This window comes from Trichechus manatus, unplaced genomic scaffold (genome assembly GCF_000243295.1).
Source record: "Trichechus manatus latirostris isolate Lorelei unplaced genomic scaffold, TriManLat1.0 scaffold00007, whole genome shotgun sequence".
NCBI classification, from domain to species: domain Eukaryota; kingdom Metazoa; phylum Chordata; class Mammalia; order Sirenia; family Trichechidae; genus Trichechus; species Trichechus manatus.
The window spans coordinates 27,171,003-27,198,988 of record NW_004443943.1 but is presented as its reverse complement, the minus strand read 5'-3'; the positions used below and the strand labels follow the sequence as shown (position 1 = coordinate 27,198,988).

Genomic DNA, 27,986 nt, shown 5'->3' with positions numbered 1-27,986 from the left:
ATGAAACTGAAGGAACTTGAACGACCAGCTGTCCAAGTGTGGAGCCCAGCTAGCCAGTTCCCTATGTATCTGGCCACAGGTAAGGTGATACTGTGGGGTAGGAGCCACTGGAAGTACATAGGTGAGGTAAAACTTAGAATCCAGAATTCTCTGTTGAGCATCTGAGAAAGCTCTAGGTTCAGAAAGGCAGAAGATGGCTTGTAGCATAAGCAAGGGAATATTGGATGTTTTTGGTACTTTAGGGCAGCCTTGGAATATGGCTCAAGGCTAGGCACCTCATGCTTTCTTCAGAGTTACCATTTGAGAAAGAGTACACCCAGTCTTATAGGAGCCCTGGTGGCACAGTGGTTAATCACTCAGCTGCTAACTGAAAGGTTGGCGGTTCGAACCCTCCAGCCACTCCCAGGAAGACAGATGTGGCGGTCTGCTTCCAAAAAGATTTACAGCCTTGAAATCCTTATGGGGCAGTTCTACTCTGTTCTTCAGGGTCTCTATGAGTCAGAATCTGTTCGACAGCAGTGGGTTTGGTTTTGGTTTTATACCCAGTCTTCTGTTGTTCATCCTTCTCTCCACTCCCTAACCCATTTATACTCCAAATTAATGCACATACTGTTGCTCATATGCTGCCTCTTCTTGACTTTTCTTGTGCCTAGGAACATCTGCCCAGCAGCTAGATGCCTCCTTTAACACAAAGGGCACATTGGAAATCTTTGAGGTTGATTTCAGGGACCCATCTCTGGACCTGAAATGCAAGGGAGTCATTTCCACCTTAAGCAGGTACTATGTCTAAACTGTTGATGGGTATGCAGGGCAGATCCTGATGTGGATCCTGGGAGGGGTATGGTTCCTCAGGGCTCACAGGGAGAGAAGCGAGGGGAGAAGGAACTTTGCCAAGTTGTAGAGAAGTTAAGTCTGGGTTTACTTTGCAAAATGATTTTAAAAAGATCCACCTCCACCTTTCTGGTCAGAAGCAACAGCAGCTGCAGTGTCAGGCAGAATGCATGTGATAGAAACGCCTCATACAAGCCTGGACCTATTGATTGCTCCTTGAACCCAGGGATGTTGGCTCCTTCTTCCCTTGGCTGTTGTGAAGATAACAGTCTTACACAATATTTCCTTTTCCTGCCAGTGAGGAGAACAAATGACCCTCTCCTCATTGCTGTCCCGCACTGATTGGCTACTCGTGAATTTCCTGGCTCTGCCGGACCTTCAGGGCTCAGTACTGTTGTGCATTGAGCACATATGTGCATGGCAGGCACTGTGCTAGGGGGTGCTATCTTATCTTACTCATTCTTCAAAATAAGCTTAAGAGATAAGTACCACTATTCCCATTTTACATAGGTGAAACTCTGTAAAATACATTTTACTGAAACTCTTGAGAAGCTGGGATTTAAATCTAGGCCTGTCTGACTCCAGAGCTTACCTTCTTTCCATTATTCAACTGTTCTTTTATAAGTTTCATAAAGGTGGAGCTTACAGTCTGGAGCAGTGGTCTCCCAAGTTTTTATATCATCAGGAAAAATGTGAAATTCACTGTATTCAAGTTATATATTCAGTATAAATAATATACATGTATTACTGTGCGGTTCTATTAATAAAGTACAATTTCTACCTTTTTTTTAAATTAAAAATATAAATGTTTTTCTTACAGCTTGATGAATTATCTTGTCCACCCACTTTAGAGATTACTGGTCTAGATTGCAACTTTCCATCTAATGATTAATGAACCCCTTGTACACTTCGTGGTCCGTCTGAGGTATCAGTTAAGATATTTAGACAAAAGTACCCTCTTCTTTCTTTTTCACAATTTAACCTGATAATGAAAGGTTAATTATTGTTCTCCCTTTCTTGAGCCCCTAATTTTGAATAATTTTAAAAACAACCACCCCCACCTTTCTGGTCAGCATATATCACTTTATGACAGTATCTCATGTTTTGCAGTTTCTTACATCTCTTTGTATTTCCAATACCTGTGCCCTCTAAAGAGCAGGCCTTCAAGGATTTACCAATAATAATGATATGTTCTTAGTCCCTAAGCTTGCATTCCAGAAGGGTCTCTGAAAGGGATGGGCTAATTCAAAAATGATTATACTCCTTGAAAAATAAAAGGGGGCAGTGGGCAAAGGCTCTTATCCTCAACAAGCCAAGCAACAGCTTCAGCACAGTAGTGGCACCATAAGACTAAGAATTCTTAAAGAGGCAATGTAAGTGCTAAAGAAACCTTGAAACTGAGTTCTAAGATTTATGTGGGCGGATTTTTTTTTTTAAATTGTGCTTTACAGAGCAAATTAGTTTCTCATGAAGCGATTAAAACACATATTGTTTTATAACATTGGTTGCCCACCCTGCAATGTGTCAACACTCTTCCCTTCTTGACCTTGGGTTCCCCATTTCCATTCGTCCAGCTTTCCAGTTCCCTCCTGCCTTCTTGTCTTTGCCCTGGGCTGATATGCCCATTTAGTCTCCCACACATGGTTGATCAGCATGTGTTATTGTTTGTTTTATGGGCCTGTCTAATCTTTGGCTGAAGGGTGAACCTCAGGAGTGACTACAGTACTGAGTTAAAGGAGTGTCTTGGGGCCATCCTCTCGGGGTTTCTCCATCTGTGTCAGACCCGTAAGTCTGGTCTTTTTTGTGAGGTAGAATTTTGTTCTACATTTTTTTCCAGCTCTGTCCGGGACACTCTATCGTGATCCCTGTCAGAGCAGTCAGTGGTGGTAGCTGGGCACCATCTGGTTGTGCTAGACTCAGGCTGGTGGAGGCTGTGGTAGTTGTGGTCCGTTAGTACTTTGGACTAGTCTTTCCCTTGTATCTTTGCTTTTCTTCCTTTTTTTGTTTGCTCCAGATAGCGTGGGACCAGTGGAGTATCTTAGCTGGCTGCTCACAAGCTTTGAAGACCCTAGATGCTATTCACCAAAGTAGGATGTAGAACGTTTTCTTTATAAACTGTATTATATGAGCAGAGATTTTTGTCTTTTATTTATTGCTGTATCTCCAGCACCTAGAACGGTGCCAGGCATATGGTGGGTGCTTAACAAACATTTGTTGAATGAACAAGTGACGTTAGAAACTTCTGGGTTCCCAAACTGAGTAAGCATTCATATTCAACATTTCAATTAGTTACAACCAAGTTAGTCTTAATGCCTTAAGAGCCTTTCAAGGGTGACAGTCTGTTTGTTTTGTAGTCAACAAGGTTAAAGGGACCCTTTTTGAAATGTTGGTACTGAATTTGGAAGTCATGAACTTCACCTCATACCCTTGTTCTAACCTGCAGGGAGTTGGGGGTGGAGACAAAATAAATGATACAGTTAGCACTATTGATAATATTATCTCTACTTTCTTTTTCCACCACTCAGTGTTCAAAGATTGATTCTCATTCCCAAAGATCTAAGAAATTACTTTTGACATAGCTCCAGTGGGGCTTTTCTGAAGAAATCATAGACACTCCAGGGTCTAAGATAACCATTTCTTTCTCTTCCAGCCTGAGTTAGATCATTTACTCAAAAGTTTAATTCCAACTCATAGCGACCCTATAGGATAGAGTAGAACTGCCCCATAGAGTATCCAAGGAGCACCTGGTGGATTTGAACTGCTGACCTTTTGGTTAGCCCATGGCTCTTAACCACTACGCCACCAGGGTTTCCTATCACAAACTATTGACTGAAGTTAGCAGGGTCATTAAAGAGTTACCCATCCTTTGCTTTATGCTTCTCTCTCGCTCTTCTTTTTCTGTGTGATCTTTTGCATGGTGTAGTGGAAAGCAAATTTGCTTGACTGTAACACTAATAAAGCTAACTTGAGTTATGTCAGTGGTTTTGGGTTTTCTCATTTCTGTACAAAGAAGAGGTTGTACAAGGTGACTTCAGAGGACCTTGTGAGCTCTTATGTTCAGTCTCTCCTCTTTTTTTTAGCTTATTCTCCTTCCTTTTTTGTTTATATATTTTTTATCCTTTCCTGTGTCTCTTCATTATTAACATATGCTTTTCAAAATTGTCTCCCTTCCTCTGGCTGCATTTTTCAGCAGACCCATGCCTTAACCAAATTTGGACCCTGAGGATACCCTTTCCTGCAATCCATGATGCGTCAGAGAAATATTATCTATCTGGAAATACCTAAGAGAGAAATGTTGTGAACACCTGGGTGTAGATAAGGGACAGCCTGAAGCTGTAAATATACTGAAGGGAGTGCATGGATATATGACACTGGATGCAGTCAGAATCAGTGTGGATTAGTGTGTGCATGAAGCAAGTGATGTTTAGTTTGTTAGATGAATCTTACTCAAGAGGAAATGTTTCTGAGAGAATAATGCATTGTTTACATCACTGATCTTTGGACTGACGACAGAGCTGCTGGGCCTGTTATAACCCAAGTGTAAGAGGCCGGCGTGATCTGCCACATTCCACCTTCTCTCTACACTGAGGTTCTAGATCTCTGAGTGGCTTCTATAACCTCTGTATGACCATTCCTCTAGTGACATGGTGATAGTAAGTGATCTATCTTGTACCTTTATCTCAGCTCTAGCTACTTGAGGAGCATTGTCTGTTTGGGCGCCTGTGTAAGGGACAACACCAAGCAGAAAAGGATCAATTTATGTATCTTACCTAGTTTTCTTGCTCCCAAGACTTGTTGCTCTAGAGGCATCAGATCACAGAATAGAGAAGAAAGCATGGGCTTTGCTGTTGGGAAGGCCTGCATTCAAACCCCAGCTCTGCCATTTACTGTCCACTTGAGTACCTTATTTGAATTGACTGGATGGCAATGGGTTTGGGCTTGCCTTTGGACACATTATTTAGCTTATCTGACCCTTTTTAGTTCCATGCAAATTTAGGCTAGTACCAGGTACATGGTAGGCCTTCAGAAGAAGATAGTTCACCTCTCTAAGAGCCATTGCTCCACTCCACTGTCTTCATCCATCAGCTTGGAGCACTGCCTTCATCACTCTGTTTGCCTTTTAAGGAAACTTGGATTTCCCTAGCTATTTTGACCTGGATGTGGACAAACTCTTTTTCACTTTTGTTCTTTAACATGAGGTTGGGATTTTTTTTTTTATTGTACTTTAAGTGAAAGTTTACAATTCAACTCAGTTTCTCATACAAAAATTTATACACACATTGCTAGGCGACCCTAGTTGCTCTCCCTATACTGTGACAGCACACTTCTCCTTTCCACCCCAGATTTCCCGTGTCCATTCAACCAGCTCCTGACCCTCTCTGCCTCCGGATAGAAGCTGCCCATCTAATCTCATGTATCTACTTGAGCTAAGAAGAAGACTCCTCATGAGTATCACTTTTATGTCCCATAGTCCAGTCTAATTTTTGTCTGAAGAGTTGGCCTCGGGAGTGATTTCAGCTCTGGGCCAACGGAGAGTCCGGGGGCCATGTCTTCTGGGGTCCCTCCGGTCTCAGATAAACCATTAAGTCTGGTCTTTTTACTAGAATTTGAGTTCTGCACCCCACTTTTCACTTGCTTTGTCAGGGAGTCTCTGTTATGTTCCCTGTCAGAGTGGTCATTGGTGGTAGCTGAGCACCATCTAGTTCTTCTGGCCTCAGGCTGATGAAGTCTCTGGTTTATGTGGCCCTTTTGTCTCTTGCTAATATTTTCCTTGTGTCTTTGGTGTTCTTCATTCTCCTTTGCTCCAGGTGGGTTAGGACCAATTGATGCATCTTAGATGGTCGCTCACTAGCTTTTAAGACCCCCGACGCCACTCACCAAAGTGGGATGCAGAACATTTTCTAATAAACTTTGTTATGCCAGTTGACCTAAATGTCACCTGAAACCATGGTTCCCAGACCGCTGTCCCTGCTACTCTGTCCCTTGAAGTGTTTGGTTGTATTCAGGAAACTTCTTAGCTTTGATTTAGTCCAGTTGTACTGACTTCCCGTGTAGTGTGTGCTGGCCTTCCCTTCACCTAAGATAATTCTTGTCTGCTATCTAGTTAGTGAATACCCCTCTCCCTCTCTCTCCACCCTCATAACCATCAAAGAATGTTGTCTTCTGTGTTTAAATGAGGTTGGAATTTTTCAAAAGGAACTTTATTAAGCAAATAAAAGCAAAATGCAAAACAAGGAAGTACATAAATCATAGAAGCAAGAATTTATACAGCACATATTCCTAATCATAAAGTAGATAAAGCTCAGCCTTAGATTACCTTAGCTGGTACAACCTCCTGATCTCACAGGCCTTAGTTTATTCTCTTTAGCCTTGCTTCTTTCATGTTGCCAGAAGCATAATCATGAGCTAGTTGTTAGGGCTGATAGTATCTTTATGAAACTCAGCTTCCTCCCCTATTGTTCTAGGCTGGTCTGCAGATCTGATGTATCTAGTACAGTACTCAATACTGGATGCTCATTAGAATCACCTGGGGAGTTCTTGTTACAAATGAAGATTCTGAGGGACTGATTCTGGAAATTTCTGTTTCACAGGTCTGGGTAGGAGTCAAAGAATCTAGGTACCACCCATCATTCTATGATGCTGTGGTCTTTATTATTGCCATTGTTAACCTGGGAACCTCTTTAGCACCTATATTTTTATTTTTGAAAGTTCCCACTTTCCTATAGAACTCTTCTTCCTATACCTTCTCCTTAAATCTCTCACTTAGTTCATGTTTGCAGGATTAAGGCCATATTTTTGTTTTTTAACTTTTTATATTGAAAAAATTTAAACTTACAAGAAAGTTGCAGAGTGGTACAGTGAACACCCATGTGTCCTTTACTTAGATTCACCAGTTGTTAACATTTTGTCTCTCTCTCTCCCCTACTTGCTCTGTACACCACATGCATACACATGCACGTGTATGCACATACAAGGTGATCGCTTGTTCCCTGTTCATTTGCACAGCAGAGGTGATTGACATTCCTTGAGCCCATTTGATGATCAAGTCTCCTTCCTTGCTTATCTGTCAGCAGCACCCCCCACTCTCCCAGGTGTTCTGCATCATGACCCATTCAGGTACCAACTTTCACCCTCACTAGCAAAGTGGTTAACAATGGGAATGTACTCTCTACATGAAGGAAATTTATTTAGTCACACCCTGAGTTGTGCATTTTAGCCACTCTGAAGTAACTCCCCTTAAGGTCTTAAGTACCTCTTACCCTGATCTATATGCCATGTGCTCTGACCATACTGAGGTCACTGCAACCTCTCCTACCATTCCTTTGTGACTTGTTTCACTGGCCATACTCTCCTCTGCTTCCTGTGTGACCTATATGGGCTTCTCTAGCTACTCTTTTGACTTGCCCTCTGCCCATGTGAGCTCTAGTCCCTGGATGGCATGGCAGCCAAGTAAGCCAGGATGGAGCATGTTCTTCTGCCATACTAAGATCAGTGCTACCTTAGACATCATAGACCTGAACTGGTGCTTATCTCTTTACTTCTGACAGGTTGGTTCTGGTCTAATGACTGGACAAACAGGTTCCTGTCTTATCATTCCACTCAGTTTCATTGCTGACCGTTCCCAGGGTGTGGGAACATTTGATTGCTTTTTGATACAGCAGTTTGCAGTTAGCGATCTTGTGACATCATTTGATGTGAAATCTGGCTTCTCCGAAGGGCTGTCGAAATGTCCTTGGCTAGCAGCTGTGAAGTGGAAGACAGACCACATATGAGGCTTTGGGGATTTCACATGCCTTCCCTAGGGGCTTTTCAGATGACCCAAACTTGGGAGCCCAAGGTCAGTCTTTTTTCTTTTGTGTAAGACACTAGCAGTGCCTTATTGGAAACAGAATGCCAGAAAAGTGTTTCCCAGAAGGGCCGTTTATCCTTTCATGCCTCTGTCTGCCTTGCAGCAGTATGGCAGCTCCCACGGGCCAGGCATGAGGAGGTCTTGAGTCTTTTCTCCCTTTTAGTGTGAGAGGGAAGAGACAACAGCAATTATTGATCTAAGGAGCCTGCTTTTCATCAGGTACAGAAGAGTTGGAATCTTCCTCTAAACAGGAGGCAGTATTATAGAGTGGTTAAGAGCTCAGGCTCTGGAATGAGATGGGCCTGGTTTTGAACCTTGCCTCTGCCACTTCCTAGCTGTCAAATGGGATAAAATTAATAGCTGTATGTACAGAAGTTTCTTAATTGTGCCTCAGTTTCGTGAATTGAAAATGGAGATAATAATAGTAGTATTTACTTCATGGGGTTGTTGAGTATAAAATCAGCTAATATGTATAAAGCACTTAGATCAATGCCTGGTACAAAGTGAGCATTCAACAGGTGTTAGTTGTTGCTATCATTACATGCCTGTTTGAGTTGTGAGGATTAAGTGATCTTTTTGAAGTATGTATCACAGAGCCTGACCTCTATAACCCTGATAATGTTAACTTTAAAAGAAAAGAAAAACCCCACACACAACTTAGAGGCAGCGGCCTCCAGGCTTTTAGTGTGACAGAGATGGAATATTCTTTCAGAGAAAGGGCAGGACCAGACCTGACCTTCTGTGTCAGGGAAATGAGGGAGACAGGTAGGCCCTGGCTAGGGGTGGGGATGCCTGCATTAATGGCAGAGGCTGACAAAGATGCCCACTGTCTGCTTACTGATGTGGACCTGAGTAGATGCTGATGCCAGTTCCTTCTCTTTGTAGGTTTCACAAGCTGATCTGGGGGACCTTTGGCAGTGGGTTTCTGGAAGGCTCTGGGGTTATTGCAGGCGGTGGGGACAATGGCATACTTACTCTATACAGTGTGACCCACATCCTGTCTTCGGGAAAGGAGCTTGTGATTGCCCAGAGACAGAAGCACACAGGGGCTGTCAGAGCCCTCGACTTTAATCCTTTCCAGGTATTACATTTCAGTTGGTCAAACATGGCCACACGTGGAACAGTGGATCTGAATGGAAGCATTCACTTGTGACCACTCATCTGTAATTCTGAACCCTTCCCAGGATGTTACCGGGAAGGCTTTGGATAGCCCTGAATGTGGGCTTCTTTCTCCCTTTCCTGCTGTCATCTCTCCTGGCATGGTTGTCTCCAAAGGCCTTTTCTTCATACAGGGCAATCTTCTAGCCTCAGGGGCCAGTGATTCTGAAATCTTCATATGGGATTTGAATAACCTGAGTGTGCCAGTGATCCCAGGATCCAAGTCACAGGTGAGGAGGCTCCTGGGGCTGCTGCTTAGAGTATACAACTGGTTTTCCCAAGGGAAATTCTTGAATTCTGGGCCTAGCCAGACCAAGGCAATTTCAGGCTGTACCACTGGAGGGCAATAAAGCTCCATGGACTAAGGTGCTACCGGCCAGCTAAGTAGCAGGAATGGGGGAGAAGGTTCCTGGTCATTAACTGTCCTAGGGGCTTCTGGGAGGAAAATGAAGAAGGTAGGAGGCAGTAAAAGATGTTGAGGAAAGGAGTGGGAGTGCTATTTATCATAGTATAGCTTAGGCAGGGTTGGGTAGGGCCCTAGACTCAGCAGAGAGGGAGCAAGAGTAGGATACCCAGATATTTCCTTGTCTTTTTTGTGGAGAGGGTCAGCCTTATCTCATTTCTCTGGACATAGCTATCCCATGTAGTAGGAGGACTGGTATGGGTTCTTGAGTGTGCCTATCTGTCAGTCTGTAACTGGGCCCATCTTTTTGCTTCCTGGCTTTTCCCTGTCTTGTGCTTACAGTATCGTGAGGTAAGTTGAATATGCATTTGATAGCACCTCGTGCCCTGAGAGTAGCAGAGGTTTCTCTTTCTGCCTCACTCCCTCACTAGAAGTCTATGTCGCTTCCCCCTACCTTTCCTCCTTCTCTCCATCTCTTTGTCATAGACAAGAGAACTGTTTTTTAATCTTAACTCTGTCCTCTCAGGAGCATCTTGGATTAGGGGTAAAACCTAAGTATGCCTTCCATTCCCTCAGCTTCTACCATAGTACCCTAAAGGACCCTCCCTGGAAAAGTTAACTCCTAATTCCCTGAGACAGTGTTCGTTTGGGCAGCCAGTGTATACTCTTGGGCTTTCTGTGGTTGGTTGGGAGCTGTGGAGCAGTGGATGTCGCTTGGTCCAGAAGGTGACAAATTGTCCTCCCCACCCCCATCCTGCCTCAGCAGCCCCCAGAAGACATCAGGGCACTCTCTTGGAACTGGCAAGTCCAACACATTCTATCTTCTGCTCATCCCAGTGGCAAAGCAGTAGCGTGGAATCTCAGAAAGAATCAGCCTGTCATCAAAGTCAGTGATGACAGCAACAGGGTGAGTAGGAGAGGCCAGAACACAGGCTTGAGGTCTGGCCTCTCACGCCTAGCAGTTGGAGCTACCCTTTCTCTGGCCAGGGTTCTGCTTTCAGCTGCTGCACATGTGAATAAAGCCCCTTAGCAGATTTCCTATTGAGAGTGAAAGCCTGGGGAAGCTAAACAGAGCTATCTGGAGGTTTCTACCATCCCTTACTTAATCATGGTCATCACTGTGCCCTGATGCTATGGTGTTCCTAATCACATAGAAGAAGACACAGACCTACCCTCAGAGTGGTCCCATTCTACCTGGGCAGAAAAGGTTCACAACCAAGGGAGTCAGGTTACATCACCCAATGGGATCTTCTTTGTTCCCAGATGCACTGCTCAGGCCTGGCTTGGCACCCAGACATAGCTACCTAGTTGGTGCTATGCTCAGAGGGTGATCGTCTCCCAGTGATCCAGCTGTGGGACTTGCGCTTTGCCTCCTCACCCCTGATGGTGCTGGAGAGCCATAGCAGGTAGCATTTCAGTCTCTATCCCCATCCTTGTGGGACATAACTGACGTAGGTAAGAGGCAAAGGTTGCCTTGCTTTAGCTACCAAACATCCTCTCTGACTTTAAAGCCATCCCAGTGAACATAGTCACCCAGTCTGTGGTGAATAGCCTGAGGTTCCATCTAACTTCCAGAGATGGGAGTGGGAATGGGGTTGTGAGAAATATTGAAGCCAGGCTCTGATCTGAGGATAATGCTCATTTCCTTAGGTGATGAGGTTGCCTCCTCAAAGTCTCCTTCCTTAATAAGAGCAACCTGGCTCCTATCTATCCTGCTAATAGGCCTTCACCTGAACCTGCAGCCCGTGGGCTCACAGCATAGGTAGCAGCCCCACAGTCTGTTCTTTCTAACCAAAGGACCGTTTTGCCTTTATACCTCTTGGGCGACTTTTGAGAGTTAGGTCCTCACTACCTTCCAAGGCTAAAACCTCAATACAAGAGGGTTCAGCCATAGGAATGGGTGCTTGCCTGATTCATACTGATTCACAGTTCTCACCCTATAATCAGGAAAAAGAAAGAGGCCACCTGGCAGTGACCCTGGCAGGCAGCGTGGTACAGTGCACAGGCGCTGGAGTTCGACTTGGATTCAGGTCTCACCCAGTGCCACTTTCTGGCTCTGCAACTGTCTGAAAGTCACTTCACTTTTCAAAGCCTTGTTTTCCTCATTTGTAAAATGACATCAGACCACCCATTTTTAAGGCTGAGATTTATCTAAGATGTATTAAGTCATTCTACTCGTAGGCGTTCAACAAATATTAGTTCCTTTTTCTTTTCCTTTTTAGGGGGATCTTGTCAGTGTCATGGAGCCAGGCTGATGCTGAGCTGCTGCTCAGTAGTGCCAAGGACAACCAGATCTTGTGCTGGAATCTGGGGAGCAGCGAGGTAGGCTGGCCCTTCTGTGAGAGTATTGGGATGGGAGATGAGATAGTGGAGGTTTCCCTACTGCAGCTGTGTGTTTTGGGTTTCATGGACTGCATGGTCCCTAATGGTTGTATTCCCTCATATTAGGTGGTGTATAAGCTACCCACACAGAGCAGTTGGTGCTTTGATGTGCAGTGGTGCTCTCGGAACCCTCCAGTGTTCTCTGCTGCCTCCTTTGATAGCTGGATCAGTTTGTATTCTGTGATGGGTAGAAGCTAGGAAGTCCAGCAGATGAGACAAGCTGACAAGGTTTGAAGGGCTTGGTGGAGAATGCTGGAGGGAAGGGGTTCTCTCTATTGGGGGAAGACAGAAGGACATATGACTTGGGAAGAGATGGAGGCTGTTGGACACTAGGAGACCAGGGCCCTGGGTTTGGGAGAGCCGCATCTTTGCTACATTGCCTACCTTCCTGGCAGGATGTCAGTTCCTGCCACCACAAAGGAGGCCCTCACCTTGACTCTTGTGTGGGACCGTTACTTTAGGAGTATCAACTCTTGCTTTCCTCTCTCCCACAGACCCCTTTTATGTCATACTCCACTGTAGACCATGGATGCAGTAGGTTCTCCAAGAGTCACCCTACTGTATGGAAGTCCCACCCTCACTCCCAGTCTAGGAGTCTGACCTTCCTAGGTTGAATGTCCCAAGGGTTCCTCCAAAAATGGAGTTTGTAGGTGGAGTTTCTGGTTAAGCCTCTGCTTCATGCTGGTGATACAGGTGTCCTTTTGCCCTCAGATCTCCTCTTCCTTCAGCAAAGGCCAGCGTTTCCCACCATTGCAGGTGCCAGAGCAGGTGGCCCAAGCAGCGTTGATACCTTCCCTGAAAAAACCCCCCAAATGGATTAGAAGGCCAGCAGGCGTTTCGTTTGCTATAAGTGTAGTGTGTGTGTGAGTATGTGTTTTTTGGGTTATGGCTATGTACTTGTGAAGCCCACCACATGCCCAGCATGGAACTGAGTTCTGTAAGAATTTTCTTTTTCTCACTGCCTGTGCCCAAGATAAGGTCCTACTTTATCTCTCAAGCTGAGAGTTACTATAGCTTCCTCTCTACCCCTTCACCCATCCTACACCCTGCTTGCTTGCCCAGCCAAAAACCAAGCCCACTGCCATCGAGTCAATTCTGACTTATAGCGACCCCATAGGGCTTCCAAGGCTGTAAATCTCTATGGAAGCAGACTGCCACATCTTTCTTCTGTGGAGCCACTGGTGGTTTCAAACTACCGACCTTCTTTCGGTTAGCAGTCTATCGCTTTAACCACTGCGCCACCAGGGCTCCTTCTTGCCATCTCAGTCCTGTCTAAAAGAAGTGATTGCTTTAGACCTCTTGGTCATGGAGAATAGCCTGAGTTTCCACCTAATTTTTCTCTAACCCTTACATGTCTGGACTGGTAGTGAGGAAACAAAGAAGGAAAGAAGAAATGTAGATTTCATCATTGTCACTCAGCTGCTCAAAACCTTTTTGAGCCCTCAGTGCCTTATAGACTCAAGGCCAAATGCACACAGGGCCCCACTTACCTTTCCAGTGTGTGTTACCATTTCATTCCCTTGTGTTCCCTGTGCTCCAGTTACATGTGACTACTTTCTTTCCCATGAATAACTCCTCAACTCTCCTGCCTCTGCCTGTACCCTACCTTCCATCTTCTCTCCTTTGCCCACTGAATCCTACTACAGCCTTTCAAGGCCCTGCTTAACTATCACCCCCTCCATGATGCCCTTCTTTAACCCTAGTGAAAATTAATCTCACTTCTGTAATCCCACAGATTTGTATTCCTGCAATGATAACATTCTAACTGTACTAAAGCCATATGTGTGTGTATATATATTTATATATACACACATATATATATACGTACACACACATACATGCTGGGACACCCTACTAAGCAATAGACTACTTGAGGATAGGGAGCATGTCTTGTTCATTTTTACATCCCCTAAGCAGTGCTTCTCAAGCTTTAATGTGCGTACAAATCACTTGGAGTCTTGTTAAAATTTAGATTCTGCTTCCTTGGGCCTAGGGAGTCATTAGGTTGACTCCCAAACCAGTTGCTGTCGAGTTAACTCTGACTCATAGCGACCCTACGTGCGCCAGAGTAGAATTGTGCTCCATAGGGTTTTTAATGGCTGATTTTTTGGAAGTAGATTGCCTGGTGTTCCTTCCAAGGCATCTCTGAGTGGACTTGAACCTCTAACTTTTAGATTAGCAGCTGAGCGTGTTAACCATTTGCACCACCCAGGGACTCTGGGTAGGACCCAAGATTCTGAATTTCCAACAAGTTCCCAGATGATTCCCTTGCTGCTGGTGTGAGGACCACACTTTGAGTAGCAAGGCTCTAAAGCATCTAACAAAATGCTTTAGATATTAGGGTTGAATTGAAAACAGATGTATCAAAGTAGAGATTCTTGTTTTCATAGCCAACGGTTTTATTAAGGAGGTAAAGCTAACACTCAAGAGGCTGTGTGAGGTTTAAAAAAAAAAAAAAAAAAAGAGGCAGTGAGGTGAAGAATTCTGAACTAAAGATCAAAGAGCCTGAATTCTTATCATAGCCCTGTCACTTATTAGCTGGGTAACCTTGGGCAAGTCACTTAACCTCTCAGAACTTCAGTATTCTTATCTATAAAGTGGGGATAGTAATACCTGCCCAGCTTATGTTAGTGAATTGACATGACCTGCCAATGAGAATATATGTAAGCACTTGTAAAACTATAAAGTACTATACAAATAAAAAGATAGTTTTGTTTAGCACTAAACTGTGGTGTAGATTTTGTGCTGTAAGGGTTAAGAGAAATAAGAATTCTGAGCGGGAAGGTTTATTAAGGAGGTGGGGCTTGGGAAGGGAAGTAATGGTTAGGGAGTAGAACAGTAGTTGTCAGCCCTGGCTGCACACTGGAATAATCTAAAGAACTTTAAAAAATACTGATGTCTGGTTCCACCCCTCAGAGATTCTGATTTTATTGCCTGGGGTGTGACTCTGGTGACTCTGAATATTAGTGCCTTAAAAGCTCTCCAGGTGGTTTTAATGTGCAGTCAGGGTTGAGAACTGCTGGAGTAAGGGAACTTCAGCTCCTGTTTTGTGCCAGGTGCTTTATATAAAGTACCTAATTTGTCAGGTGGGGTGTTGTGGTGAGCAAAGGCACAGAAGTAGAATAATCCAAGCATTTTAGGGGTGTGGAGAGATCACATAAATGAGCAGGGAGAGAGTTGCTGGGAGAGACAGGTATGACCCTGATTTTAGAGGATTTTGTGCACTAGAGGCAGAGGAGCTTAAGGTCTAACCTGGGGCCTTGTGAAACCATTACAAGCTCCTGAGTAGCAACTGTGATAGGGTGGTAGTCTAAGGTTGGATTAGAAGAGGGGGAAAAAACAGAGGCTATCAGCCTATTCTAGTAACCTAGGTGTGCTGGCACTGGGAATGGAATGGAGGGGACCTGCATGAGAGACACTGAACAAGAAGAAAAGTTAAGACTTTGTTGTTATTTGGTTATAGTGGGTATATAAAGATGTAATGATGCTCAGGTGACTGGGAGAATGGTGGTACGAGGACAGGTGAGGAGAAGATGAGTAACGTGGTGAAGTTTTAAGCTGATGGTGCTAAGAATGCAGAGGTAGTTTTGGCATGGGGGCACTTTCAATACTCAGTTCATAATACTATTCGATCTTTAGGAGTTCTCCTACTATTGAATTTTCTATCCTGGGGTTGACCGATAGCGTTCCCTGGATCCTCACTTGGTGTTATTTTTTGGCTTGAAGATATGACCTTTGCCCTTCTTTGTTTTTTCTTACTAGTTTGTGCGGGAAGCTGGTTACCTTTGGCCTCCCCAGCACCCCTGCCCATCAGGTGCCACAGCCTTGCCCTGGCCTCATCTTCATCAGTCAAGTAACCACAGAATCTGAACTCCTGATGCGGTCAGCTGAGCTGCAGGCAGCGCTCAGATCAGGAAATCTCCTGAATTATTGTCAGAACAAGATCCAGCAAACTTCATCGCAAAGGGAAGAGATGCTCTGGCAGTTCCTGAAGGTAGGAAGCCTGAAGGCTGGCTGCTTAGAGGTGTTTCCCCAAAGCCTGGAACCCAGGTCTGACACTCCAACCTATGTCAAATCCAGGGCACATAAACCCACACTGTGACCCAGATTACAGTGACTCCAGCCCCTATTAGTTTTTTTCCTACACAGCACCCATCGTGTGGACACAAAATCTTCACCCTTTATCGGAGGCCCAGAAACCATTTATGAAGTAGGTAGGAAAGATGGGGAATACATGGGATGGTTTCCTTTGTTGCTTCTATTGCTGATGCACTGGATATTTTACCAGAGCCAAAGGAGGCTTTTCACAGTGTCATAGCAAAAGACAGGTGGGGTGATGGGAGGGAAGAAGAAAGAAAGGAAAGGAAAGGAGAGGGAAAATAAAGAAGAGGACTGATTGGACAGGTTCGTTGTCATGAGCAGGCTGTGAGTTTATTTTGAATAACCCAAAGCAAGTCGTCGTGGTGGCACTCAGGGTTCAGGTCCCACTAGACTCTGGAGGCATGGGTTCAGTTCCATCTTTCATTTAATTTCAAGTTGCTTCTGACACCTGGAGGAGTGCTATACCTGTCAAAGAAATTGAGTAAACTGAGAGGAGAGATCTGAAGGAAGGGAAGTAGCTAACTGGACAGGCAGTGGGAGGTTTAGTCAAGTCCTTATGATTATAGAGAAGAATGTAGGAAAAAAAAGACAGGGCCTATCCCTAGGTGTCTGAGAAGGACTCGGATCTGTGCTTCAGACATAGTAAGACTTTATGAGAGTAGACACCAAGGAGCTGGGAAGGAAAAGAGGATTTGAGAAAGATCATCAACTGTAGAGTGACCCTAGGGAAAGATGTGGGAAGAAAAGAGTAATAAATGATGCTTATGTTATAAGAAAGATATAAGTAATAGCTCCAGGAGTGGAGGGGACAGAAGGAGACTAGAGGGAGTGATCAGGAGCTCAGCCTTTACTCTGCTGAACAACGGAGGTGGTGATTGCCTATAAGACCAAGGCGAATCTGGTTTAAAAGCTACCCAGGAGCTGTCCATCATGATGGTTCCTGAAGCTGAGTATGGATGTCTTTCCAAAGGAAGAGCACAGAACAGGAGGGGGCTCTGAGAGGCTATGAGAAAGACTATAGTTAGAGTTCAGGGTTCAGTGTGGGATAAATGAAGGGACCAGATCAGCTAACCCAGATTAGGGGGGCTTGGCCCTCAGTATCTGAGACACCAAGTAAGTAAATTGACTCTGTTTACTGTATCCATGCAAGTGTATCCAGGGGTTTTCTCAACTAGACATTTAGACTCACAAGACTGCCATAGGCTATACGTGGCATCAGTCTCTTCGGAAGGATATGGGCCAGGAACCACAGCTTGTCAGCAGGGCAGCATCAGGTACCCTTCTGTGGGAGTCCTTGCAGCAGTCCATGTAGCAATTCACATAGCCATCCAAGAGTTCTCTTCTTCAGCTCCTCAGAAGACAGCTTAGGTGCAAGGAGATGAGACATGTGTTGAGCAGGTGTGTAAGCTGCCCTCACTTAGAAGCTTCATGCCCCACAGGAGCCAATGTATCTTGTAACAACTCCATAAGTATAGCTTCCAAAGTCCTTGCAGGGGATCTGTCTGTCCAGTTACAGGAGTCATTGTAATCAGGGTGTCCTCATCAATTATTTGTAGTTTATTTATAGTTCCATCCAGTCCAGATGCAATTTACCAATCACAACAATGTTGCCTGGAAACATAGTTGACATTTTACTCTTTCCAGGTTATCAGGTAACAGAGTGAAGATGCCAATGAAGGTTAAATGCTCATGCAGAGGCAGAAAAGGTTTCATTCATGTTTTGCCTACGGCCCAGCAGTAAGTCAGATCTGGGTAGGAAAAGAGAGATGGCATTGGCCTCAACAGGGGCACTTCGAGTAGTACAAAGTACTATATTTGAGGGTACAAGGTAACACTGGCACAGATGCCCAGCTCGGTGCAGGAGGAGGATCATTCACATTCATCTAATGGAGACTTTTCTGTGTCCTGTGATTCCTTAGGCAACCTTAGAGCAAGACTCCAGGATGAAATTCCTAAAGCTATTAGGATACAGTAAAGATGAGTTGCAGAAGAAGGTAAGCTACGCTTCATATCAGAAACTTCATGTAGAGAATAAGAGTATCGTGTCAGAGAAAACAGTTTCAGAATACCTCTTCCTGGGTTAATTAACGCACATTCAATCGTTTGGCCTCCTGGGGTTAGGATTTTTCCCAGGAAAATAGCTCAAGGATCTTAGAGAGGCCAGTTGGTGGGATATGGAGATTGGAAGAGAAAATAATGCTGGTTTGATTTTATGCTGGGGAAGGTAGTTCTCACAGGTCTCTCCCTGCAGGTGACCACATGGTTGAAGAGTGACTTGGGGCTGAGTGAGAGCCCTCAGCCTGAGGGAAATGACCTCAACAGTTCCAGACAACAGACCTTCTGCTGTCAGGTACTGTGGGAGTCCAGCCAGCCAGACTGAGGGTGGCACAGGGGACCTCACTTTAGGACACCTTCCTCTTCCTGGTCCTTTGCTTTGCTTTCAATAAGTGCTCAGCTTTTGTAGAAGTCTTCAAGCTTGTTGGATCTCTCTTGGAACCAGAGTGAGACACAAGAGTCCATAAGCTTTCGGGCTGGCAGTAGAACTGTATCTTAACCAGGAACTAGGACTCTTTCCAAAGTAACCCTTGTCTGATTACTTCTTTAGCTCTACCATTAAGGACCAAATAGTAGAGCTCCCAGAGATAGTCACTAAGCCAGCTGTCTCACTTCTGGGTTCAATTCCTAAGTAGTCACCTCTGTCCTTCCCTGTACAGGCCTCCAAACATACTACAGAGGAGTACCCTGCCTCCTCAGCCTTCTTTGACTAACTGGTCCCTCAGAACATGACTCCACTGGAGATTCCCATCACAGAAGGTACCCTGACCCCGGGGAAAAGGAGCCCTCTGCTTGGGAGTAAGGGGGCCCAAAGTTCCTGGGTTTGAAGATACTCACTTCTTGTACCCTGCCTCCTTCCCATCATCTCAAATGCTGGGAGGGTCTTTTCTTGGAGCTCTCTTTGGTTGTAGGTTTTCATGGATGAGTCCTTCCTATGGGACACTTCTACCAAGATATTTTTTTCTATCCTTTTTGTCTATTTGCTTAAAGGACTGCGACCCTGCCCTTGCTGAGCATGTACACATCATGCCTATGATACTGCTACATGAGGCCGATCCCTCGTCTTGGGCCCTGTCCTTAAAGAGTAATACTGGACCTGGGCACCCGTGGTCCCATTGCTGAGGAATGAAGGTTGGGGGTTTTGTTTGGGGCAAGAGAAGCTAAATGATATAGACATGGGAGGTATGATATGGGCTCTGCAGGGGACAGGAAACAAATCTCATGGGGAGGGACTGCCTCTGCCTGCAGACACTGATGGACTGCTGAGCCATGCTCTCCTACTTGGGGAACTGGGCCCTGCCATGGAGCTGTGTCTGAAGGAAGAATGCTTTGCTGATGCTATCATCCTGGCCCAGGCTAGGAGCCAAGATCTGCTGAAGCAAACACAGGAGCACTACTTGGCCAAGAAGAAAACCAGAATTTCCTCGGTAACTGCCCACCATGCAGGAGAGGAGGGGATGGGATTACTTGGACCTTGTCAGGTAGATGCCCATACCTTGGGAATGGTATTTAGAGTACTTCCCTGTCTCTCTCTCTTCCCACTCTAACTACCGCTACCTCACCCCCACCCCAGCCTCTAGTCAGTGGTCTAAGAGGAAACCTGCTTATAAGTGACTCTTAACACATACTGTGCATGGCTCCTGCTGCCTGTGTGGATGGATGACCGATGGCCTCCTTCCCTCTTTGCCCATTACAGCTTCTAGCCTGTGTTGTGCAGAAGAATTGGAAGGACATGGTGTGTGCCTGTAACCTGCAGAACTGGAAGGAGGCACTGGCCTTGCTACTGACATACTCAGGACCAAAAGAATTCCCTGAGCTCTGTGGTAGGTGTGGCCCTACTGCCTCCCAGGCTTTTGGATGGAGTGATGTGAGCTCCTTTGTCAATGGACTCAGTGAGGGAGGAGGCAGAGTTGAAGCCTGAGTTCTGAGAGGCCAGGCCATGTTGTCAGGGCCAAGGTCTGGCTTGGCTAGGAGGCGGGGATTACAGTGCATGCCCTTACCTTCAGTAGGGGTCATTCATTGTCTTTTTTACTTTTTCTTGTTGCAACTTGATGCAAGAACTTTGCCTATTGAAAAGTACTAATATTTGTGTTTAACACATATGCGGGATTTTTTTAAAGCTCGAAGCCTTGGGGTGCTTATTGTTTTTTATGGAGCATGCCACCTTTTTTCTCCCCCAAAACATAACCATGATTTGTACCTTCCAAATAGAATAAGCTACATTAAGAGGTATCATATGGGACTTTCTGTTAATGTAAAATGCTACATGTAATGTGATTAAAGTGTGGCTGCTGAATTAGAATGTTCCCTTTTCCCTAGTCTACACTGGCTATTCTACTTGTAATTAAAGGTATTTAATGCATATTAAAAAAAAAAAAAAAAAAGAACTTTGCCTGTCAGTGTAGAGCAGGGTTAGCCTTGATGTTGTCTTACAGCCACCATAGCTACTTGTCCTATCATTCATGTTCCTCATCTGTTTCCAAACAGGAAAAAGGAAGAAGAGCACAGGAAGCTGTGCCATTAATGAAATGTCCATCTCTCTGCAGACATGCTGGGAACTCGCATGGAGCAGGAGGGTGGCAGGGCACTAACCTCCGAAGCCAGACTCTGTTATGTGTGCTCGGGGAGCTTGGAGCGGCTGGTGGAATGCTGGGCAAAATGCCACCAGGCTGCATCCCTGATGGCACTGCAGGTACTCCTCTCTGCAGGGTACTGGATACTCCATACCAGGCCTTTGAGAGAGGCTAGTGTTGGAGATGGGCAAGGACGTCAGAGGCAACTCCCAACACCACTAGAGCCAGGGTGTTAGGGGGAAGGAAAGGGGCCTAAGCACTTGGGACTTTCTTCCAAGGGTGAGATATTATCTATCTGCCCCTATCCTTCACAATCAGGGGAGACTAAGAAGCAACTACTTGAGTATTAACCTTCATAATTTTTTCCCAATCCAGGTTTGGTTATACAAGTTAATTCTGTATTTGGGTAATTGTGAGCCTGGCCCTTCTGTTAGCTGGTGTGAAAAGTTCTGTGGTTCTATCCTGTACCAAGCATTCTGTAGGTGACCAGAGAAGGTGGGGTCACAGGCTTATAGACAAAAGTCACGCATGAAACAATAGTATAAGAGTCTGTAATTGATGATACACTAGAAGGGATAAATAAAGCAAAAAGAGGAGGCAAAGATGTACGAGAGTCTTAAGACCCAGCTAGGTCCAGTGGAGCCCATTCCAAACAGCTTGAGAGGTGAGGCCAAGTGGCCCTTCTATAGCTCACGTGGCTCTTACATATCATTGCCTGCTGCGTTCACCTGGCTATAGCCAGAAAATGCTGCCCTCACCTCTACCCATAGTGGGAAATCCCTGAGGGAGCCGCCTGGGCTTAGAAAGCAGCGTGTGGTATGAAGGCTGACCACCTTCATCCTTGTCCCTATAGAATCTGATGGAGAAGGTGGTGGTCCTCAACAGGGGCTTGGAGCTACTCTTGGGTCCTGATGGGGTGAGCCTAGGCCCTGCCACAGCCCACACTGTCACTCAGTATGCCAGCCTTTTGGCATCCCAGGGCAGCCTGGCCACTGCCATGAGCTACCTACCCAGTGACTGTGCTCAGGTGAGTGGGGCACTATAGAGAGAACAGACGATTTCATTCAGTCATCTCACACTGGCTGAGCACCTACCATGTGCTAGGCATTATGCCGAATGCTGAAGCTTCTATGATATATGAGGTCTAGTCCCTCAAAAGCAGCTCACTACTGGGGGAAGATGAGATGTCAGTAACTAGTAGTGCCATAACAGAGGCTTGTACAAAGCACTGTGAGACTTTAGGGAAGGATCTGATTTTGCCTGGAAGAATCAAGGAAGGCTTCCAGTGGTTAAAATAGTTGATCTGGACCCTCAAAGAGAAGCAGCTTACCAGCAGATGTAGAACATTCTAGACAGACAGAACAGCAAGGAGGGAGAAGTGGAAGTACTTAGCAGGGCTTAGGGGACTTTGAGTCATTCTAAAGTGGCTAGAGTGTAGAGAGGGTCAGCTGAAGTTTGACTTCTATATGGGGCCAGGCTTATAAGAGGCTGTTTTGCTTTTTTTAATTTTAACACATTTCTTCCTTATCACACCTTTTGCAGGCACCAGTTCAGCAGCTGAGAGAGAGGCTTTTTTTATGCCCAGGGTTCTGGAGTCTTGGGCCAACAGTCTCCCCCTTTTCATTTCCCACAGGTTGTTGTGGGAGCTACCCCCCACTCCACAGAGACATCATTTTATAGATTGGGATTTCAGCCTTCTCAGAAAGTAATACTTTACTTGTTTATTCACTTTTTCATTAATTCCAAAATATTTACTGTGTGCCTACCATGTGCCAGGTACAGTTCTAGGCACTGGAATATATTAATGGCAAAACCAGTGAAAATTCCTGACCTTATAGAGCATATAGTTTCAGTTATTTTTCTAGTCACTTTATTAAACACCTATTAGGCTCTTAGAACAGAAAAGTGTACAAAATGTGATCCTTGCCCTTAAGTAGCTCATAGTCTAGTGGAAAGATAGATGTAAAAAATAACTAGGAAAATTGATAAATGCCATGATTGACGTATGATAAGGTGCCATGGAATCACGCACAAGAAAGCAATTCACTGTGTGTTTGTGGGGGAAGGGGGCTGACGGAGGGAACAGTTCAGGGAATGTTTCAGAATGAGTATAATGTTATATACATTGTTGGATTTGAATTTATTAAAGTTCTGTTGAGGACTTCTGTGTGTAAATTCATGAGAGATATTGGTCTGTAGTTTTGTGCTGTCATTGTCTGGTTTTGGTATTAGGATAATACCTCATAAAATGAATTAGGAAGTGTCTTAATCAGGGTTCTCTAGAGGAACAGAACCAGTAAAATACACACATACTCAGAAAGAGATTGAGACTGATAAATTTAAGGAATTGGCTCATTGATTGGAGGGTTGGCAAGTCCAAAATCTATAGGTCAGGCAACAGGAGATTCCTTAAGTCTTGTGTCCCAGAATCTGTAGGTCAGGTGATGGGAAGAGTGGAGGAGTTCTGGCAAGATGTCTGTTTATATAGTATGGAGGCAGGGAAACCTAGGGAAAACTCCCTTTTGCTCTTAAGTCCTTCATTTGATTGGATGAGACCTACCCACATTATGGAGTATAACCTGCATTACTTAAGGCCAACTGATTTAATCACATGTAACTACTTCATAACAGCATCTAGTATTTGACCAAACAACTGGATACCATAGGCTTAGCCAAGTTGACACATAAGATTAACCATCACAGGAAGTGTTCTCTCTTATTCTATTTTCTGGAAGAGGTTGTTAATTCTTTGAATATTGGTAAAATTCTCCAGTGAAACCATCTGGTCATAAAGATTTCTTTTTTCAGTGATTTTTATTTACAAATTCAATTTCTTTAAGTGTTACAGGACTATTCAGGTATCTGTTTTATCTTGGCTGAGTTTTAGTTGTTTGTGATTTTTGAGAGATTGTTCCATTTCTTTTTTAAGTTGTTGAATTTATGAGTGTCAAGTTGTTTGTAGTATTCTTTATTATCCTTTTAATGGCTGCAGGATCTGTTGTGATATCCCCTATTTTATTCCTGATATTTGATTATTTATGTCTTTTCTGTGGAGACTTGGTGGTGCAGTGGTTAAGTGCTCGGCTGCTAACCAAAAGGTCAGTGGTTCAAACTTACCAGCCACTTGGCAGGAGAAAGGTGTGACAGTCTGCCTCTGTAAAGATTTCAGCCTTGGAAACCCTATAGGGTCGCAATGAGTTGGAATCGACTAGACAGCAATGGGTTTTTTGGGTGTCTTTTCTCTTTTTATCAATCTTTCTAGATGTTTATAAGTTTTACTGACTTCCCCCCACCAAAGAACCAGCTTTTTGTTTCATTCATTTTCTGTTTTCAATTAATTCCCTTTCTTTTCCTGTGTAACAGCTGATCCTTTGTTTCTTCACAGGTTTCAACTCCATCACCAAGGCCAAGAGTTTTCACTCCTCAGTGTCCACCAGTGATGCCCTTGACATCTTCCTATCCTAGCCCTTATCAGAGTTCCAAAGCCCAAAATATAAGTGTCTACAGGGTACCTGGGCCCCAGGCAGCCCAGCCTTTGCCCCTGGGCTACGGGGTGAAGCCTGGTGAGTAAATGAGGGAGTGAAGATCTGTCTGGCAGAGCACGGAGTTCTCAGGAAAGCAATTGGCAAAGCCAGCAGGGATCTGGGAGGCAGTATGTTATTCTATTGAAAGAAGCTTAGAAATTGAGGTCTGAATTCCCAGCACTGTCACTTACTGGTTTTGGACCCATGGGCAATATACTTAGCCACTCTGTTTCTTTTGTAAAATGAGAGTAATTATTATGTTTGTCATTTCAACTCAACAGGATTGTTTTGAGAGTCAAATAAGAATATAGTTAAAAGTATTTTATAAATGGTAGATCTCTCTTCACATGTATTAATCATTTATTATTTAGTTATTTTTTATTGCTGCCCTGTTCCTCCCTGATATGCTCAGGGTCTCTCCCAATTTGAAGTTGAATGGCACATGACTTATTTCTACTCTACTTCAGCTCTATCTCAGCCACTCTTCTTAGGAGGGCAAAGGACCCAAGCTCCTAACCCTGTGGGACTCCCTGGATTGTGGCCTCTTTGTTGTCCCCCTCCATCCATGGCATCCCCAGACATCATGCAGCCTGGCTCTACTTCCCTGCCTGAGACTCCTCAACTCCTCCTTCTGCTTCCTGTGAGACCACCAGGTCCCAGCCCTATGAGCTCCCAGACCCCGCCCCCTCCTGCGAGCTCCCTTGTAGCATACCCTCCAGGAGGGCCAGGTGCTTCATACTGTAGCGCCTTCCCAACCACTGGCATCTTGACTCCTCACCCAGGTCAGTCTTCCTCCAATGGCTTCTCTCTTCTGGGTCATTATTTCCCTCTCCTCCCCCACTACCACCTTGGGAGTCTGTCCCCTCAAGCCAGTGAACTGGGGCTCCTTGGGTTGGAGAATATCAAGTGGGAGTGTGACTGATCTGTAGAGGGAGGAATGGTGGACTCCAGCTAGAATAAATTTGTTGACCTTCAGGTCAAAAATTTCCAGTGTTCCTAACATGCCTGTAAATACCTTTATCTTTTTTACTATACAGGGTCTCAGAATTCCTGGAAAGATGTGTCAGCCCCAAGGGGGAACCACCAGAGGAAAAAGGTCAGTGCCCGTCCCACCACCACCACCACCACTCATACATTCACCAATGACCTGGGTTCTAATTCCTTAAGAATTCAGCCCAGTACTCCCCATTCTCAGGCATCCACTCTGTCCTCTCTTTCCCCACTCACTCTTTTTCTTCCTCCTCTTTCCCTCTTACATACATACACCAGTCCTCCCACTTCCCTTGTTATTCTGTCTCTTTTTCACTCAAAATTTCTGCCACTCTCCAAAACTAGGACCTAAAGAGTCTTTTCAGCATAGACTCGTGTTCCTTTCTTTCTCTCTCTTTACCTGCTGGAGGCATTTACACCCCCAGCACCAATTACTGCTCCAGTTATGAGCCTCACCCCTGAGCCACGAGAGGGCCTTTCCTCACAGCCTCCTGTCCCTGATGTGGGTCGTGCTCCCCCCGGGGCTCCAGGAGAGCTCAGCCTGCAGGTAACAGGAACAGCGTGCCCCCCTCCCCTGGCTGACCTTCGAGCCCTCATTGGGAAGGAAATGGATTCTGCAGAAGGGAGGGGCTGTGGCAGATTGGCCTCATTCCTTAAGGTAGAGGCAGTCTGAGCTAAAAGAGATGGGGGCCAGGGACCAGGTGTCTTTACTGCAGAGAAGGGGAGGGTGACCCCTCCCCAACTCTGCTCTAGAGACTCGTGAGTCACTGAAGACTAGTCCTTAGGGTTGCCGTGAGAAGGACAGCTTGCCCATCCAGCCTATTTCCCTGCTCCTTTTCATCAGCAACTTCAGCAACTGCCACCTGAGAAGATGGAAGGGAAAGAGCTGCCCCTGGAGCATCAGTCCTTGAAGACCAGCTTTGAGGTACTTCTACAGTGCTGCTCCCTGTCTGCCACTGACTCAGTAAGCCTCAACTCACCCACAATGCCCTCCTCACGCCCCTAGCTGGTTCCAGGACCCCCTCAGCTATAGACCAGTTCCTTGTATGATTCTTTTCACTGCTTCTGGACCTGCCGTGTCTGTATCTTATACTTAATTTGATGTCCATGAGGAGTAGGGGAGGGGTTTGGAATCTGTTCTGAAGTCCAGCTCCTTGGTAGCAGGACCCAAGCATCAAGAGTTAACTCTTGGCAAGGTAGCAGGGGGTACTGGAAGGAGGTGAAGCCAGGAGTTAGGAAGCCTGCCATTCATTCACTAGCTCTGTCAGCTTGAGCTAGTCACTTACCCTCTTTGGACCTTTGTTTCCTCCTCTGTGAAATGAAGGAGATAGCATTAAGCCCTTCTAGCTCTAACATCCTGTGATTCTTTATAGTCCTGGGTAGTGTTAGACTTAGGGACTAGGGTCAGAATCCATTTCCTTCCCTGCAGAAGACAAAACGGAAGCTGGATGAAGCAGCCTGACAACTAGAATGTCTATATGAGAAGCTCTGGGAGGGGACTGTAAGTACACCTATTGTGTACCTTTGCCTCCTGCCCTTCCACCATCACCCATGGCCAAAGGGTACCCAGTGCCTTCTCTTCCTATATTGTCTTACTGACCTGGGTTCCCCCCAAAATACATCTTGCCTGGATTGGGCTCCAGAACTTGAGTCCCCTCCTGTCCCTGCCATGCTGCCAGGATGGGGTCTGGGTTGGGCTTACTAACCTGTGTCAATCCTTCCACAGCTCTCACCTCAGCTTCTGGCTGGGCTCCGCAAGGTGGCCTGGTGTGTGGATGCAGGAAGCTTTGAGCAGGGCCTTGCAGTGCATGCCCAGGCGGTGGGCTGCAGTAGCTTCAGCGAGGTGTCCAGCTTCATGCCTATCCTGAAGGCTGTCCTCACCATTGCTCAGAAGCTGCAGGTCTAAGCCAGACAACCTCTCTTGCCAGGAGGCCACTTCAGCTGTTATTCAACTCCTACCCTAAGAAAAGGGGAATTTCGGAACAGGTTCTGTTTGCCTTTCCCAACGCTCTTTCCATGCTGCCAGGTACGTGATGCTATAGACTTGGCTCCAAACCAGCTGAGTGCCTGCTTTAAACCCCTTTATTCCTCGCCTTCTAGGATCTGCTCAAGCCTCTGTCAGCCCCAGAGGCAGGGTTGTGGGCCAGTTCTTCACTTTCTCTATTATCACACTCTGACAGAACCTAGGGCAGGATATCATCTCCCCCAGGGATATCCTGTTGAAGTGGCTTCTGAGAGGGTGAACAGGATTGTTACTTCCAAGTCTACCTGTGCTATACTAATCTTGCAAATTGTTTGTTTTTACCCTTTGTGGGTTATGAGCCTGATTTTACCCTCTCCCTGTGTCTGACTTCCTATTTCCAGGTCCATATTTCTCTGTAGCCCCAGGGGCTTGGGGTAGAATTGACTTATTTGAACAAGTCATGGACATGAGCATGAAGTCATGCTGAGCAGAACTGAGAGAGGGGACTTTTTTCAATGGAGCTGCTCCCTCTGCCAGCATTATTAACGGTGGGCTAGGTCAGGTGGAAAGTATAAGGTGTAAGGGGTGTATGTCTTTTGCTGGGAGCTGTCTTAGGCTATGAAATAGGAGTAGAGGGACCACAGCCTATGAGGAATGGCCCCTGATTCCACTTATGGTTGGGCCCTGGCCCAAGGCCCTAGACCATTCTGTGACTATAAGCCCAATTCTGGAATAGGAACTATATTAACAAAAGACTCTTCCAGCACTGTTCTTTGAGGTTTGGGGGCCCTTCTGCCCCTCAGCCACCGTATATCTCAGGGTTACCTTCTCTGGTTGCATGTTCATGTTTGGACTCTGCATTTGATGCACAGATGCACTTAATGGTGTAATAAAGCTTCCTTGATGGGTTTCCTCAGTCATCTCCCAATCATTGTCTCCTCTGGGTCCTATTTTACCATTACCTTTCTTTCTAGTCCTCTTGGTTCTTGTTCCCTGCACCCTAATAATTCAGGGGAGAGGCTTGGGGAGAGATAGGGAGTCAGGAGATTTGAAGAAAGGAGGTATCCAGTCCAAGTGAATTAGGCCACAAGGCTGTCTCCCTGCAGCATTTGTGGCCACTCTGCTGTGTGTGGGTGGGGGTGGGGGTGGATGTGTG

The 27,986-nt window shown here is 45.5% G+C and overlaps 1 protein-coding gene across 1 annotated transcript; it reads left to right on the top strand.

Moving 5' to 3' along the window:
- SEC31B (SEC31 homolog B, COPII coat complex component) lies at positions 1 to 26,773 on the top strand. The gene is given in 26 exon segments (XM_023739054.1): positions 1 to 79; positions 654 to 777; positions 8,567 to 8,762; positions 8,974 to 9,069; positions 10,006 to 10,149; positions 10,506 to 10,648; positions 11,465 to 11,564; positions 11,691 to 11,852; positions 12,336 to 12,481; positions 15,387 to 15,618; positions 17,645 to 17,719; positions 17,977 to 18,075; positions 18,440 to 18,539; positions 19,029 to 19,207; positions 19,477 to 19,603; positions 20,327 to 20,472; positions 21,207 to 21,380; positions 21,896 to 21,925; positions 21,927 to 22,058; positions 23,739 to 23,916; positions 24,345 to 24,659; positions 24,915 to 24,973; positions 25,268 to 25,414; positions 25,712 to 25,831; positions 26,297 to 26,368; positions 26,594 to 26,773. Coding segments are annotated over 26 exon segments (3,555 nt in total).
- The last annotated feature ends 1,213 nt before the right edge of the window (positions 26,774 to 27,986 follow it).